Source organism: Cnephaeus nilssonii (assembly GCF_951640355.1).
Source record: "Cnephaeus nilssonii genome assembly, chromosome: 20".
NCBI lineage: Eukaryota > Metazoa > Chordata > Mammalia > Chiroptera > Vespertilionidae > Cnephaeus > Cnephaeus nilssonii.
The window spans coordinates 12348498-12365980 of record NC_137091.1 but is presented as its reverse complement, the minus strand read 5'-3'; the positions used below and the strand labels follow the sequence as shown (position 1 = coordinate 12365980).

At 43.8% G+C, this 17483-nt stretch overlaps 1 protein-coding gene across 3 annotated transcripts in view; it reads left to right on the top strand.

The window, feature by feature from the left end:
* Positions 1-17483, top strand: part of WWP2 (WW domain containing E3 ubiquitin protein ligase 2) — a 124272-nt gene that overhangs the window by 88130 nt on the left and 18659 nt on the right. For all 3 annotated transcript variants that reach the window (XM_079800535.1, XM_079800534.1, XM_079800536.1), the window contains exons 9-10: positions 8509-8598; positions 15752-15926. In XM_079800535.1, the coding sequence (XP_079656661.1) occupies positions 8509-8598; positions 15752-15926 (265 nt within the window). The remainder of the gene's footprint in view (positions 1-8508; positions 8599-15751; positions 15927-17483) is intronic.

Genomic DNA, 17483 nt, shown 5'->3' with positions numbered 1-17483 from the left:
CTTCCCTGTGTTGATAGAGTGGCTTTGTGTGCTAGGTGTCCTATAGGGCCCAGTGGCTCAGCCTCCCCAGTTACCTGAGGTAGACACTCTTGATGCACCCCTTTGTGGGCTGTGTGCACAGTCTTGTAGTTAAGCCTTGATTGTTGTTGGTATCACTGGGAGGAATTGACCTCCAGGCGAGTTGGCTGTGAGGATCAGTTGTGTCTCTGATGGGAGAACTTCTGTGCTGGAGACACCCTTATGGGGCAACACTTGCTTCAATGGGGCTTTGGTGCTCACTGAGTCTGTCCCCTGAGTGTGTCCCTTATGGATCTTAGGAGTTGTAATCTGGATGGTCCCACTCTGACCACTGGGTACACTGGCTCTTGGATCTCCAAGGAAGTGCAAATTTATCTCTGCCTGAGGCCACCTAGCAGGAGCTACGGAGAGATCTGCAGATTCCTCTTTGTTTGGGGTTTGGAGGTGCCCAGCTGAGGCCCAGCTGTGAAGCAATGCAAGCTGCTGCGGGGCCTTCTTTTGGATGCTCTGGGTCTCACTGACTCAGCTGCAGTTTGTTAGGTAATTTTAGATTGCAAAGGGCCAGGCCATTCACATGCAAAAGCCTCTGCACACAGCTGGGATGGGGTTGTAAATTGGGTGGGGTGGGGTCTCAGGGACTCAACAAGGCAGAGCATACAGCAATGGCTGACCTTCAGCTCTGCCCTAAGAGGCCCCTGGGTTTCAGTGTCCCGCTGTAATTGCTGCAAGCACCTCTGAGAAAAAGCCGCCCTCGTGTTCCGGCCCGATGCCAGACAGTCCAGTTTCCCCTCGTAAGAGTCTGGGTCCCCAGAGTCTCACCTTGAACTAGAGTTCAGAGCAGTCGGGAGCTTGTGTCTCCCTCCCGATTGAAAAAGACAACCATGTCCTCAGTTACCAGCCCTTTCCACGCACGCGCCTCCGTACCTCTGCACTTTACTTCCGCACCTCCTCTGAGTCTCAGTGTGCTTTTTGCTTCCCTTCTAGTTGTAGAATTTCCACTCTCCAGCCTTCCTGTGGTTCTGGATGATGTCTGTTTTGTCTTTTAGTTGTAGTTTTGAAGTGGTTGTGCAAGGCAGCAAGTTCAGGTGTTTACCTATGCCACCATCTTGGTTTCTCCTATCTTATTTTTTTAAGAGTAACTATTTCTCTACATTTTCAGATATGTAAAATCTTATAATTGCAAAATGTATTAAAAAATTTAAACTTTTTATTGAATTTATTGGGGTGACATTGGTTAATAATATTATACTAGAGGCCCAGTGCACGGAATTCGTGCACTGGAGAGGGGGGGGTTCCTCAGCCGAGCCTGTGCCCTCTTGCAGTCTTGGAGCCCTCGGGGGATGTCTGACTGACAGCTTGCTCCCTGCAGGAGTGGGCCTAAGCCAGCAGTTAGACATCCTTAGCACTTCTGCGGAGGTGGGAGAGGCTCTTGCCACCGCTGCTGTGTTCACTAGCCATGAGCCTGGTTTCTGGCTAAGCAGCACTCCCCTTTTGGGAGTGCACTGACCACCACGGGGAAGCTCCTGCATTGAGCGTCTGTCCCCTGGTGGTCAGTGTGCGTCATAGCAACAGGTCGTTCCACTGTTTGGTCTATTTGCATATTAGCCTTTTATTATGTAGGATAGGTTTCAAATGTACATCATCTGTATATTGTATTGTGTGTTCACCACCCCAAGTCAAGCCTCTTTCCATCACCGTTTACCCTCTATTCCCTCTTATACTTCCCCTCATCCCCCTTTCCCTCTGATGATCACCATATTGGTTGTCTGTATCTATGAGGTTTTTCTGTTGTTGTTGTTTTGCTTAGTCCCTCTGTCTTTTTCACCCAGTCCTGCAAGCTCCCGCCCTTCCTCTGACAACTGCCAGTTTGTTCTCTATGAGTCTGTTTCTATTTTGTTAGTTTATTTTGTTCATTAGATTCCACATATGAGTGAAATCATATGGTACTTGTCTTTCTCTGATGGTTTTATTTCTAACTGCATAATGTTCTCCAGGTCCATTCATGCTGTTGCAAAGGGTAAGATTTCCTTCTTTCTTATAGCTGAATAGTATTCCTTTATATAAATATACCACAGCTTTTTTATCCACCCATCTACTGATGGGCACTTGAACTGCACTGCAGTGAACACAGGGGTGCATATATTCTTTAGAATTAGTATTTCGAGTTTCTTCGTATATATTCCCAGAAGCGGAATTGCTGGGTCATAAAATAATATTTTTTTATATATAGTATCTCCAGGAATTTTATTGCCTCTCTGAAAGTATATCTTTTAATGTTGCCAACTTCCATTGAAGAGCTTTGGAGACTTTTCTAAGGCAACAAAAAAAAGGGAGGGATAGTTGAAGAAGAGGAAGAAAAAAATAGAATTAATTCAGAAGCCTTGGTAGCTACTACTGTGCCATCCTGTGCTTAAAGGGCTTAAAGTCTAGTTGTTGATAGTTTAAAAAACGCGTTAGTATGCTAAGATTTAAAGGAAAGCTCAGTATTTCAAGAAAGGTTCTCGGGGGAAGGAATGAGTTTAACACATTTCCTATGCAGTTTGCAAAGGACCTACCGAAGCAGTGAAAACAGTGAGCAGGAAATGTGTTCTATTGCACAGAGATTTCTGACTCATAAAACAGTCTGAAATGTCCTTACAGAGGAAATAAATCTCATGGTTCACCCAGGAAGTGACCAGAGCTTGGGGAATAGGATTTGGTTCAGAATCATGTATTATAGGGGCATAAAGTAAGAAAATATGAATCCCATTAGTTCTTGCCTGCGGGGAATTGAGCTTCTACATAGGAGACTTTAAGAATACTTGAATACTCTCAGTGCATTTTCTGAAGTTTGGTGTTAGTCTAAGTAACCAGCCAGGCATCTTTTGAGGGTGCAAAGGGGTTTTGGCTTTTGGTTTTGACTTTATTTTCTAACAGAGAGAATATATTTTGAATGAGGGTCAAGTTTACTAATGCCCTGTAAGCACATTAATAAATAATGTAAGTTAACAATGCTCTTGGAAGATGGGATTTTTTCCAAATTATAAGAGAAAGTTTATTTAGAAAGTTACAGATGTAGTAGAAGGGCCCTTGGAGCTTAGAGAGAAAGGCAGAGGATGGGGAGGGAAAGGTGCCTGAGGACTCCCTAGAGCAGCGGTTGCCAACCGGTCGTCCGCGAGGTCTGAAAGGTTGGCGACCGCTGCCCTGGAAGAGTAGCTGCCCACAGATAGAATTTCCGATATGTAAATTTGTAAGGGCCATTTAAAGAGAATGTCTCTAATATGGACCGGCAACCCTCACCCAGCTTTTATCCTTTCCCAACTTATAGTACTCCTACACTTGGTGAAACATTCTGTTCAAACATAGCGGAACCTGATCAAGAAGTGTATTGGTCAGGATCATTGAATATACACTGTAATGGCAGGTCATTGAGAATTAATTTCTTGAACACCTTATAGGAAACCTTCCACAAGAAAATGTGTTTCAGATGACCAGATGGTTTCTTTTCAGGAAAACATAGGGGAGAAATGCTTGTAAGTCATCCCAATAATGTGATTGAGATCTTTAGCCTTTACCCTTTTATTTCTTATTTATTTAAAAATATTTTTATTGATTTCAGAGAGGCAAGGAGAGGGCGAGAGAGATAGAAACATCAATGATGAGAGAGAATCACTGATTGGCTGTCTCCTGTATGCCCCCCACTGGAGATGGAGCCCACAACCAGGGCATGTGTCCTGACCGGGAATCAAACCTTGACCTGGTTCATAGGTCGATGCTCAACCATTGAGCCACGCCGGCCTGGCAGCCTTTACCCTTTTAATGCTGCTGCTGCTGAGGAAATTGGGGCATGTACACAAAAGATACACAGCTGAATAAAGGGCAGTTAAAATCCACAGGAGCAAAGATAATTTAGGTTTAAAAAAGTATCTAAGATTAATTGAAACTGGAGACTACTTTTAGGTACTTTTGGATACAAAGACCCTGTGTAGCCTTGTGGTCCAACTGAATGTTACTCATTGAAGGCCAAGGAGCAATGTGTTGGGAAGGGACCTGAATCATGCTTGATGCTTTGAACACTATTTCTGACAGCATCAGAGAAAACTGCTCAGTGGGAGAGGATATGACCCACGTGACCAGGATGCAATATTGAGACCCACGGGTCGGTTGATTGAAAAGTCTTTTAATCTCAGTGGGAAGAAGATGCTTAGACGGGACAGAAACCTAACCCCTGACAGGGATGTGCTGATGAAAGGTTGCTGCTAGTATCACTTTCTTGGTATGGGAGACCAAACCAAGACAGTCGGAAGGCTTGATCTATGTGGGTCAGCAGTTACTGAGGAGAAATGAGAATCAGGAGGCTCGTTTGATTGACAACGGAATTAACCGACTGTGCCGCATGAATGAAGGGAAGAGATTCATATGAATTCTGAGGAGCCGTGCAGGTAAGGGAAGAGTTGAGAGTTCTCTAAGAAAAGCAGCTAGGCCAGGTCATGGATCAGGGAGGACCCACATGGACATTTAATCTGAGCAGGAGTCCAGTTTTAAAAGGAAAAACGTAGCTATCAAAAAGGTAATGGAAGAAAGGCCTTATTTCTCTGGTAACTATTTTTCTAGCTAAGCCAGTTGAGAGGGTTCATAGAAGGACACAGATTTGCTGGACAATAACAGTCCCTGAAAGAGAGACTTTGATTTCTAGGATCAGCTGGGATCAAAGATGGGACGGACAGATCTAGTCTAGGCTTGAAAAGAGCTGCTGTAAATCTTGACTATAAGCGAAGAGGATTCACACCGGTTTCCTTTCTGTCAGTATGTGGGAACTCTGCTGTGCCAATTAAGGGCATTTACTTCATGGGATTTCAAGTAGTATGCCATCTTCAAATGAAGATATTAGCCAAAGTACAATAAAACCAAAGTTTTCTCCTTGCCTCAAATGAAATATAAAAGAAGTCAAAAGTAGAGCTTCCTTACTAAATGAAAGTTGTCACAAAAGAATTGTTGGAATAAAGAAAGAGTCTTCTAGTGCCTTTTATCTCCAATTGCTACAATAAATATCGGGTCTTTACAAAAGGGGTAGCCCCATCCACGTACTATGGACAGTTTTCCAAATAGTGACCACAAAATGAGGAAACTAATTTTGTTGGTGCTTTTGTGCCACAAAATTGCCAGGGAAGGGAAAGAGATAGCTAATGTCTTAGGGAATTCGGAGGCGTTCTCAAGCTTCTTAAGTTTATCAGAAGCAAACACTATGAAAGGGTGTTTCCTGCCATTGCCTCAAGGAGCTTCCCTATTTCAGTATTTACCCTTAAGCCAAGTACCTTCCTCAAGACTTTCCTGATTTCCAAACTCAGATGAATAAAGAGGGTATCAGATTTGCTTCTCAATTACAGAACAGGCGTGAGGAGTTTGGTGAGTTGGCGTGAAGCCACAGTGTGTTATCAGCCTGCCTTTCCTACTCAGAGGTTTTAGATCTTCACAGATGGGCCACCAGCTTCTTGAGCTGGCCATGTTTGTTACTCTTTTGTCTTTAACTTAGAGGGGCACCCATAGGGAGAAGATCTTCAGCTTTACCCGGTATGCATTTTCACCTGGTCACTTCCGCCAAAGGATTCTGTCCTTTTAATAAAATACTACGTGATGGGTGAGGATCTTCCTGCTGCAATAAGAGGAACCAGGGCACCTGGGTCAAGCCACCAGTATCCACTTTAGCCAGAACTTTGAGCAAGAATACCTGGGAGACAAAAGGTTCTCAAGCATAATTCTGGGTATCCTCAACCCAGCAGTTGATCCCTTCTGAGGGGTGGGAGTGTTAACCTCTGGCCCTCACTGCTCCCAGGCTAACGCGCCAGTGGTGCACAAAGTGCCACCTCTTCCGGTAGGTCATATGTGAGCAGAGGGGTTGTGATGAAAGCAGAGACTGGAAACGCACCCAGTGGACCCATTATAATTCCTCCCCAGGCATCGTGATTCTACAGGGCTCCCTACAGGGAGAGCTGTTCACGTTGAGATGGGGATCGGGAAAGCACCTGAACCTGTCTTCTGGGTTGCAGGTTCCCTATAAATTCCAACTGACCTTCCCTTTCCTCCCTTCTTCCTCTCGGCGTGACGTGGCGGTAACGCTCATGGGCTAGAGAGTCAGAGCGGAGTTTGAATGCCATGTACGAGTTACTTAGCTTTTCTGAGCCTCAGTTTCCTCAATGGTGATGGCATTTCCCACCTTAAAGGATGGAGGCAAGGACTGCATGAGGTAAAACATGAGCCCGTGGCTCCTTGTAGTTGCTCAGTGGGTGGTGGTGCCCCTCTTCCCTTGGTTGCCTTAAAAACCTCATTTATATCTGTATCTGAACTGGTTTTAGAGGGGCTGATCCGTACAGTCATCCTGGTTTAAAAAAATAATGGTATTGCCGAAACCGGTTTGGCTCAGTGGATAGAGCGTCGGCCTGCAGACTGAAAGGTCCCAGGTTCGATTCCGGTCAAGGGCATGTACCTTGGTTGCGGGCACATTCCCAGTGAGGGCTGTGCAGGAGGCAGCTGATCGATGTTTCTCTCTCATCGATGTTTCTAACTCTCTATCCCTCTCCCTTGCTCTCTGTAAAAAATTAATAAAATATATTTTTAAAAAATGGTATTGAATAAAGCTAACGTCTACCAGAGTAGGTGCACCAGGCTTCATAATAGAAATCAGGACACTTATTTCAGTGCACAGTCAGCTCCGCTGTAATGTGTAGTCCTAAAAAGCACCATATTCTGTACAATCACACAGAAACCACAGGGCTTATGGAAAAAAATGGGTTGGGGGCAAAAATTTGTCAGTGACACATACAAAAATAGGAACCGAACAGTGACGGTAGCAGTTTTACACGTGTTAAAAGGTTGAGATACATAACATGACAATTAACATGGCACGTTTCCATGAGAAGACCTGAAGTTCGCTGTGGAAGCAGGGTTGGAGTTTGTGGGTGTTGTCCCGAAGTTGTGCGAGGAGTATTATCTGAAATCAGATGGGAGTTGTAACACCAGATGGGTGTGGTATATAAGGTGGTAAACTGAAGTAACTGGTAGGTGTGTGGGTTTTGTATTCCTATGTGACTGGGTTTAGCTGGGGGAAATCGTCTGTGTTCACCTTGTGTTTCTCAAAGGCAAAAATCATATGTAAGCAAATGTAAAATTTGCATTATGCTCAAATTGTTCCATCATGTATCAATCATTGGAATAGATCTGCATTTTCAAAACAAGTGTTTCAGCAAAACTGACTGTATCAGCTTCTTGGAAAAGGTTACCTTTTCCCTGAAGAGAAGTAAGTAAAATCAGTGTAAAACATAAAAACGAATGGGACCATTAATATCTTTTAGAAAGTGGTAATCATTTTATAAATGTAAATTTTTGCATTCTTTATATGTTGGTTACTGTATCCTGGGTAAGCAGAGTTACCATCAGCTTGTTGAGTGTAGGAATAATTGGTAGTGTGGGGATGGGTGGCCCTTGGCTGTACTTCGTCATGATTTTGCTTGTGGATTATCTCTTCATTTCATCTGCTACCTTGTTGTTCCTCTATTAGCACAGATGAGCCACCCTCAGCACCCCAATCTCATATTCACTGACACACAGACTTATGGGTAGAGCAGTCAATAACTAACATGGGTGTATAGCACAGTCAATAAATAACAGTATGCAGTATTTCTTTGAGTCACCCAGATCTCTCTTAAAGATTCTCTGTAGCCCTAGCTGGTTTGGCTCAGTGGATAGAGTGTCAGCCTGAGGACTAAAGGTTCCTGGCTTCGATTCCGGTCAAGGGCACATGCCCAGGTTGTGGGCTTGATCCCCAGTATGGGGAGTGCAGGAGGCAGCCTCTCAATGATTCTCTCATCATTGATGTTTCTATCTCTCCCTCTTCCTTCCTCTCTGAAATCAATTATATATATATAATTGATATAGATATATGATTCTCTATAAATGAATCCTGTATTCTAAAAAGAAATGTGATCATGAATATATATGATGAGAACAGTGGTAATCATATAAATTGTGGCTTCAAGAGGTAATATAGGCTAAAAAGGCTATGGAGTTATCCATAGATAAACTCTAGGAGAGGTCTGTGAACCCCAGAAGTTGTATACAGAGTTTTTGGTTGGTGAGTGCATTTTTGGAGGAAAGAGTCTTCAGCTTTCATCACATTCCTAAATGGATTTTTTTGATCTCAAAATGGGCAAGAAAGACTGATTTAGAAAACTCCATGGAATGTAGATTCATATGGGTCATTGAGGGGCATTTAGAGCGATTGATGGTGTATCCTGGTACCGTGAGTCCACAGAGGGAGCTGTTCTGGTTTTCTCAGGAAGCACTCCAGGCACTGCAGTGGCGGCATGGGGCTGGTTTGACCACTGGTTGATCTTGCATGTCATCCTTGATGTTTCCTCTCAACTTAGCCACATCAGTGGAGAAGGACTCCCTTTCACACAAGGATTTATGCCTTTCAACTGTGCATCTCATGCTCCCCTTGACTTTATTTTTCAGATGGGAACAGCGAGAGTTGCCCAACGGCCGTGTCTATTATGTTGACCACAATACCAAGACCACCACCTGGGAACGTCCTCTTCCTCCAGGGTAAGGCCTGGGCCAACAAGCCCTGAGACTCTAGAGCTGGCACCAAGAGTCACCCGGTGGCTTCTCCACCACTAACTGCTGTAACCTCCTCTTTATTTGCCCCACTTTCTTCTACGTTCTCTCTCTTTTTTCCCTCCTCCCACCGTCTTCCCCTTCTATACTCTTTCCCCTCTCCTCTCATGCATTGTATTGGCCGTGACCGATGGCCCTGGGCTTTAGTAAGTGGTATTCAGAGCTGCCATGGCTGTTGGATCCTGGAGGAAGGAGGGCTGAGGAGGCCTCCTGGGCCATTGCTGTCTCCATGCCCTCAGTCTTTTCACCTACAGAAATATCCTATTAAGGCTAGGTTTTCAGTTTGTTTCTGCAGAGGTAGCAAAGTTCAGGGTTCCTTGATTGCTTTTTCTACTCACTTACCTTAATTCTGACCTTCTTACAACATCCTGGGATTTTTAGAGCATCTCTGAGAAAACGGGGCATGGGGAGGCCACGCTAGAAAGAGCAGCGGTGCTCTCACCGCTCCCTGTGCCCAGCCAGCCCCTGATGACAGTGTGCTTCTTGTTCAGCTGGGCTTTGTGAGAACGCGGCTCAAGTTCTCCAAAACCAGAGGATCAGTGAGGCTTCCAAGTGAGAGAAGACTATCCAAGTTCAAGGAGAAGAGATTTGGTTCCCTCTCTGCCAGGGACAGAAAGTTCTTTCCACACGTGTCTCCCGGTCCTGAGAACTTTCACAAGGGAATGTATTCTGCACTCAGGAAAGCATCACCCCCCAGTAAAGCAGCCACGAATGGCTCCTGCATAAAACATGAACACTTCTCCCTCCTCAGCTTGCCAGGGAGAGGCTGTCAGAGGTGCAGAGCCCCCATGTCTTGTTTGGTTCAGCTGTCAGGCGTTGGCCAGGTAAATACCACTCGCCTTCTGGTCCTACAAAATTCCATTGACTGGCAGCTCTCAGTTTGTGATCCGGTAGAATGCTTCTATTTTCCTTACCCTTCTGGAAATGAAATTCATAATCCGTCATCCTTAGTCTTCGCTGTGTTTTCTTTTCTCTTCGCTTCTCTTCTCTTCTCTTCTCTTCTCTTCTCTTCTCTTCTCTTCTCTTCTCTTCTCTTCTTTTCTTTTCTTTTGGTGTAATATATTTTTATTGATTTCAGAGAGGAAGGGAGAGGGAGAGAGATAGAAACATCAATGTTGAGAGAGAGTTATTGATCGGCTGCCTCCTGCATGCCTCCTGCTGGGGATGGAGCCCTCAGCTCAGGCATGTGCCCTTGACTGGAATCGAACCCGGGACCCTTCAGTCCACAGGCTGACACTCTTTCCACTGAGCCAAACCGGCTACGGCTGTTTTCTACTTTGACTTTTAAGTCCAGTGGAGTTACTGAAGTGAAACGTTGACTTCTTTGGAAAAAAAGTAAAAATTTTATTATGGAAATTATATTATTATGGAAATTTTCAAATATGCACAAAGCAGAGAGAATCCCCACATATTCAACACTTAGCTTTAATAATTATCAACTGATAGCCAATCTTGCTTCATCTATATCAGGGGTTGGCAAACTGTGGGCTTGGGACAAAATCCAGCCCTCCATTTGTTTTTGCAAACAAACTTTTATTGCAACACAGCCACACTCGTTTGTTTACTTACCACCTATGGCTGCTTTTGTGCTCAACAGCAGAGTTGAGTAATTGTGACAGAGTAATTGTCCATATTTTATATATGTTTCTAAAAAAAGTTCTGTCATTTAAAATAAAACTACCATATTGTTAACAGTATTTCCTTGCTATCATCAGTCAGTAGTCAAATTTCTCCAATTGTGTCACAAATTAATCATTGCCTTTTATAAGGATACATTGTACTTGTTCTTTGTGTATTTAACAGCACATCTGTTTAAAAGCAGTGGTAACTCAATAAGTATGCTGGTAGCTGTCTCTTAACCTCTCAAGCCTATAGTTGGTGAACTTTAGGATGGAATCTAAATGAAGATATTTAATGACATCTTCTAAGGATGGCTGAGGTTTTACTCTTCTTTAAGGATTGAGTGGGATACTAGATCCAGCTCTCTTATTTTCAGGATAGTTTTAATGTTTTATTGGGAGATGGCTCAGCTCTACACCCACATAGCCTATTAGTTCTTCCTGAGTTTTAGGCCCAGATCTTTGAGTCCCTGGCACTTACTTCCTCTGTGTAACAGGGAACCCAGAGAGAACAGAATGCTTAAGCTTTCATTGCTAGTGAATGGGAAGTATTACCGTGGTGAGAGCAATCTCGAAACTACAGATTATCTCAGCAGACCTGGTCACCGAGGAGTGAGACTGAGCCAAAGGATTCACTTTATCACGGCCATCCCTTTCTCTCAGACCCATGGGACACTTGTATGACGATGAGTAATTCTATCCAGCACCTGGTAACTAAGGATGCATGTGATCATTTGCTCTTTAGGCACTCTTAGGTGGTACTCAGCTCTAGAGGTGAGGAGGGGTCATCATAGAGCATGGTGTTGGAGAGGCCTCACAGATGGAGGTGGGTCCAGCTTGGTTTTGCAGGAAAGGCTGGAAGTGGACTTAAATAAGAAGAAGGCAGTCTAGGTCAGGGGAACAGTGTGAGTGTAAAAGGTGTGGTTAAGGAATGATGCATGGAACAGTTTTGTTGCAGTGGAAGGTTTGTGTAAATCAAAGATGCTCAAAGTATGTCCAAGGCTCATAAGTTTGGTGGAGATGCCCCCTGGAACCAAAGAAGGAGAGGTGACTCGTCCTCCAGCCACTGCTCTGTGATTGTGATTGGGCATAAGGTTTCATTGGAAATCAAGGGTGGGATTATGCTGCTTGGGAGTTTGAAATTCACCAGTGCAGGAGACTTCTACTTAAACATGGGGATTGAATGTGTGTTTATTTCTGTTCCTTCCTGAAAACTCACAAAAATGGCAATAAAGATATAAACCGTCAATGATAAAGGAATGGAAGAGGAGAAACAGCATATGGGAGATATTAATCAGAATTTAGTTGCTGATAGATAAGTGGCAGAGCTGAGGAAGCTGAAATCCAAGCCTATAGTGTGGCTGTCCACCAGGAAGTCAGCTGATTTGCTCTGTGGAGCCCTGGAAAGCCTCAGCTATGGAAGACGTGAATGTGTGCGTGCGCGCATGTTTTCCCTGCGAGTGCAGGAAAAAGATTCCTAGGTTGTAAAGATCCATCCCAAGATACTTTCTATTGGAATTTCGGAATGCCAAGAGAATATCTCAAAAGCTTCCAGAGCAAATAGAGTATCTATCAAAGATCAGGAATTAAGAATGCCATCCTTCTTCTCAACAACAACTATGGAGTATGATCTTCAAAATTCTGGTGAAAAATTATTGCTGTCTAGAAATCAAGTTTCAGCCATTTTTACACTGAAGTGTGAGCGTTGAAATAAAGGCTTCTTCAGACAGGCAGAATTTCAAAAATTTAATTTTGGTGCACCCTTTCTCAGAAGCTACTCATGGTTTATTCCACCAGATAAGAGGAAACCAAGAAAGAAGTCATGAGATGCAGGGCACAGGAGACTCAATTCAGAGGCCAAAAGAGGTTCCCAAGAGGAAGGTGAAGGAAGATGGCTTAGGACAGTGGTCGGCAAACTCATTAGTCAACAGAGCCAAATATCAACAGTACAACGATTGAAATTTCTTTTGAGAGCCAAATTTTTTAAACTTAAACTTCTTCTAATGCCACTTCTTCAAAATAGACTCGTCCAGGCTGTGGTATTTTGTGGAAGAGCCACACTCAAGGGGCCAAAGAGCCGCATGTGGCTTGCGAGCCGCAGTTTGCCGACCACGGACTTAGGACAAAAATGGAGAGCAGGCCTGGAGGACGACTGCCCACGTTGCACAAAGGGTTTCGGAAGAGATGTGGCTAAGAGTTAAATGACCCCGAGAGGCCACCTGCCCTGTCAGAATCTGGGGGTGAATTAGTGATAGGTTCTTTTAAATCAAGCAGCATAAAACAAGGCAGTTCTTAATTCCAGAGGGGGAAAAAGTTGTATACGTAAGGAAATGTATTTATAGTACTCTACAAAGTCATCGTACAAACTCTGAATATTGCTTTAGTGATTTTCTATTTGGGAGGACAATTCAAAAGAGGGCTTTGTGTGTATTGTGGGGGTGGTGGGTGGAATACAATAACTAAATCCTCAAATTTATAGTGGAAAGTCCATAAGTTATGTCTAGATGGCAGAAGGCCAGAAATCATGGAATAAGCTCATTGTTTGGAAGTGTGTATGTAAGTAGTAGAAGAAGCAGATGTAAGTAGTAGAAGAAGTAGTAAGGAGTTGAAAGTAGTTGCTTTTGAGGAGCAGGAGTCAGCAATGGGGAGAGGTAGGGCAGGAGACACGGGTTTTTTGTGTGTCCCCTATAGTACTTTTTTGTGTTTTTAAACTATATATATATATATATATATATATATATATATATATATATATATATATATATATATGATTTCTTTGATAAAAAATAAAATGAACCTGGTCAGTGTGACTCAGCGGTTGAGGTCGACCCATGAACCAGGAGGTCACGGTTCGATTCCTGATCAGGGCACATGCCTGGGTTGTGGGCTCGACCCCCATTAGGGGGCGTGCAGGAGCCGATCAGTGACTCTCATCATTGATGTTTCTTTCTCTCCTTCTCCCTTCCTCTCTCTGAAATCAATAAAACATATATTTTAAAAATAAAATGAAAATCACTCGTTGAAAGGACTTATGATAAAGGAGTACAGTGGGGAGTCAGCTGAAGTTTTGAGCAGGAGCATGACATACGAGGTCAGTCTTGCATGGTTATCTGGATGGCAGTTTATAGGCTGGGTTGGAGTGGGGAGATTAGTTCAGGGATAGTTGGATACAGAAATGCAAGTCAAGGGCAGAGAGACAACAAATTAAAAAGATCTGTGGCTGAGTGGTTTATTGACAGTCAGCAGAGAAGGAAGAGTCAGGGAAGATGGTGTGATTTTACTCTGGGAGGAGGACTGACCTAAAGAAGACAGGGAAAGACCTGTTTTCACCAAGTTCCATTCTCTTATGTTTCGGGAGAGAGCCACGGTGTTTAGTTGAATCCAAAGTGCCAGCAGGTCGTGAAGGCAGGACAGTATAATGGGTGCAAGCCAGACAGAATCTGGGAACTAGCCATGAGGCTAAGAACTGCTTGGGAGTAGCTTTATCTAGGGAGGATTTGAGTTTAAAACAATCATTGAAGAGATTGCACCAAAAGTCATCTCGGAGTGTAACCCTGAATGTTGGGAAGATACCAACCTGAAGCATGATAGTCATTTGAGTAAGGTAAGAATTCAGAGAGGATGAAATGTGAAGGTAATCAGGGAACAAAGTCGCAACAGTTTAGAATCATACAACACAATCTATATTGGGTTCTCTTTGCAGTGGACTAGTCCTGTTTTCTTCAGTGATATCTCTTGTCTTTTAATTTTATTTTTTTAATATTTCTTATCTTTAACCACTTTCCTTTCCACCCCTCCTTCATACTTAGAATGGAAAATTTCAAGCATACATCAAATTTGAGAGAATAATACAGTGAGTCCCTTGTAATCCTCACCTGGTTCTGACAATTAATAACATTTTATTTCATCTAACCTCCCAGGAGAGGGGCCAATGAATTTTAAAGCAAATCCCAGACATCATATCTTGTGATCCATGAATATATCACATATGTCTCTAACAGATGGGGTGTTTTCTAAAAAAACCAAAATACCATTATCCCTCCCAACAAAATTAACACTATTTCCTTCTTTCATGTCATACCCAGTTTGCATGTCATTTTTCCTGGTTGTCTTAAAAGTGTTTTTATACTTGATTTGTTTGAATCAGATCCAGATTTAAGATCAAAACATTGCTTTTGGCTGATATGTCTCATAAGTCTCTTTTAACCTATAAGTTCTCCTACCCTTTCTTTTTTTTCCTTCAGACCATTTATTTGTTTAAGATCATGGGCAGTTGTCTTGTAGAGTTTCTCATATTCTGGATGTGGCTAATTGTGACCTTGTGGTATTGTGTAACATGCTTCTGTATCCCTTATCTTTCCTGTAAACTGGTAGTTAGATATGGAGGCTTGATTAGGTTCAAATTCACCTTTAAAATTGAAGTATAATTTACATACAATAAGATATACAGATCTCGGATGTGCTGTTTGTAGAGTTTTGACAAATGCATACACTCGTGTAGCCCACACCCCACCAAAATAAAAAACATTTCCATCACCCCATGCAGGTACGTCCCTCTCTTACTTTCTTTTGCTCACCTTGCCCTTGTGTATGTGGAAATGAAATGAAACCTGTCAAGCACGGCCGAGGTTTTTACCACCTATTCTAGCCCTGCCTTGCCCCTGGGAGTTTTAGGACCAACTTTGGAAAGGTTGTTACTCACCAAAGATAATGTGGAGAGACTTGCTGCCATTTGCACCAACCTTCCCATGACCATGCAACATGTCTTCACTGGCACCTTATATCAGGGTAATTTCAGATGCCAATAAAAAAAATGTGGGGTCCAAATAGGCTTCAGTAATGAAGAGAATTTATTGGCTCATATAACAAAATTCTAGATGTAGGTCCTGGTTTCAAGTGAAGCCTGAACTAGTAGCTCAACAATATCACCAAAGAACTAGATTTCCCCCCACTTTTCTGCTCTGCCATCCACTGGGTCAACTTCACGTTGTTTGGGTTCAAGATGGCAGCCAATAGCTCCCAGACTACATGCTTTCTCAGTCATATCCTGCAAGGAAGAGAGACTGCTTTTTCCAGAATTCCTAGCAAAACTATCAAGATTCACCGGTTGACCAGCATTTGTCCACTTTTGGTTTAGTAAATAGTTCAACTCCTGGGTTGGGAGTAGAGCCATCTTTCCTAAAACCATATACATCACCTAAATGGGAATCAGGAGCTAGTGGTAAGGAGGGATTGGTTGCTAAGGATGCAACCACAAATTTTCTCTATAATCATCTAAGCCTCAGAAGCCTCTGTGATTGGGGCCTGCCTGGCTGTGCTTCCCACGAGCAGCCAAGCTCCTGTGCCAGACACCACCCTTCACCCTCCCGTGGTCCTTTCTTGTCAACCATCTGAGATTTTGCTAGAATTTGAAGGTAGGGGTGGGGTGGTCACTATATTCATGCTGAGCTTCATGTTTCCAGCTGGGAGAAACGCACAGACCCCCGAGGCAGATTTTACTATGTGGATCACAACACTCGGACCACCACCTGGCAGCGCCCCACAGCCGAGTATGTGCGCAACTATGAGCAGTGGCAGTCACAGCGGAATCAGCTCCAGGGCGCCATGCAGCACTTCAGCCAAAGATTCCTCTACCAGGTGAGAGGGCAGAAATTGCAGCTTCGCCTAGTCTCCACTGACCTGTTGGGTGAGCAGGGAAAATGTCAGTGCCCTGACCCTGAGATTTTACTCATCACAGTGAAATTCCTCAAACACCAGTGTTTCTAACTTAGTAACTCGATGCTCAGCCTCTGTGTCTAAGGACTCAATGTGTCTGAAGCTGAATTCACCGTCTTTCTTTCAACATTGTATTTCTCTTCTGGCCCTCCCATCCAAGTCCATTTACCCGGACTTAGAGCCTGGTTAGCTGTGACTTCTCCTATATCTCACCCTTTCAAATCAAAACAACCATCCAGATCCTTCTCTTCCCATTGCTACTGTGTTTCTTTAGATCTTTATTATTGGACAGATACTCAAGGATGAAAGGGCCTTTAAAGTTCATCTAGATCAGGGGTTGGCAAGCTATGGCCTGTGGGCCAAACTGACCCTCGCCTGATTTTGTAAATAAAGTTTTATTGGCACACTAGAGGCCCGGTACACAAAATTCATGCATTTGGGGGGGTCCCTCAGCCTGACCTGTGCCCTCTTGCAGTCTGGGAGCCCTCGGGGGATGCCCACGGGGAGTGGGCCTAAGCTGTCAGTCGGACATCCTTAGTGCTGCCACGGAGGTGGGCTGCACTTGCCAGCCATGAGCCCGGCTCAGGGATTCTGTCTGAGTGGCGCTCCCCCTGTGGGAGTGCACTAACCACCAGGGGGCAGCTCCTGCATTGAGTGTCTGCCCCCTGGTGGTCAGTGCACATCATAGCGACTGATCGTTCTGCCATTCGGTCAATTTGCATATTAGCCTTTTATTATATAAGGATAAGCACACCCTGTACTTGGGGTATTGATTGTGGCTGCTTTTAAGCTATAATAACAGAATGAAGTAGTCACAACAGGGAGTATGTAGCCCATACAGCCTAAGACATTGGTCGGCTCTTTGGCCCCTTGAGTGTGGCTCTCCCACAAAATACCACGTGCGGGCGCACGCGTACAGTGCGATTGAAACTTCGTGGCCCATGCGCAGAAGTTGGTTTTCAGCCTGGGCGAGTCTATTTTGAAGAAGTGGCGTTAGAACACTCAAGGGGCTAAAGAGCCACATGTGTCTCGCGAGCCACGGTTTGCCGACCACTGGCCTAAGATATTTACTGTCTGATCCTTTACAGAAAATGTTTATTGACCCCCTAATCTAGATCAACCTCCTGCTATCTAATTCCTGATTTTCCTCTGCCTCTTCCAACTGAATGGTTAGGGCAGCTTCTGAATTGTTCTCTTTGCTGCCATTCTCTCTCCTTCAATTCATACTGCCTGTTCCCATCAGAGCAGTCTTCAGGTATCGCTGTCATTTCATCACTGTTAAAAAAAATCACTGTGGAGGGTTTAAGGAAGGGGGAAGGAGGTTGCTCTACATTTATACTGTCATTTTTTATCACCGGCTCAAAAACTTTTGTGGTCATTACCTACAGAATAGCATTTAAATGTTCTACTCCAGAATTCAGAGTGGTCCCAAATGAACTGTCTATGGTTTCCCGTACTGTGAACCCTATTAGCCTCACC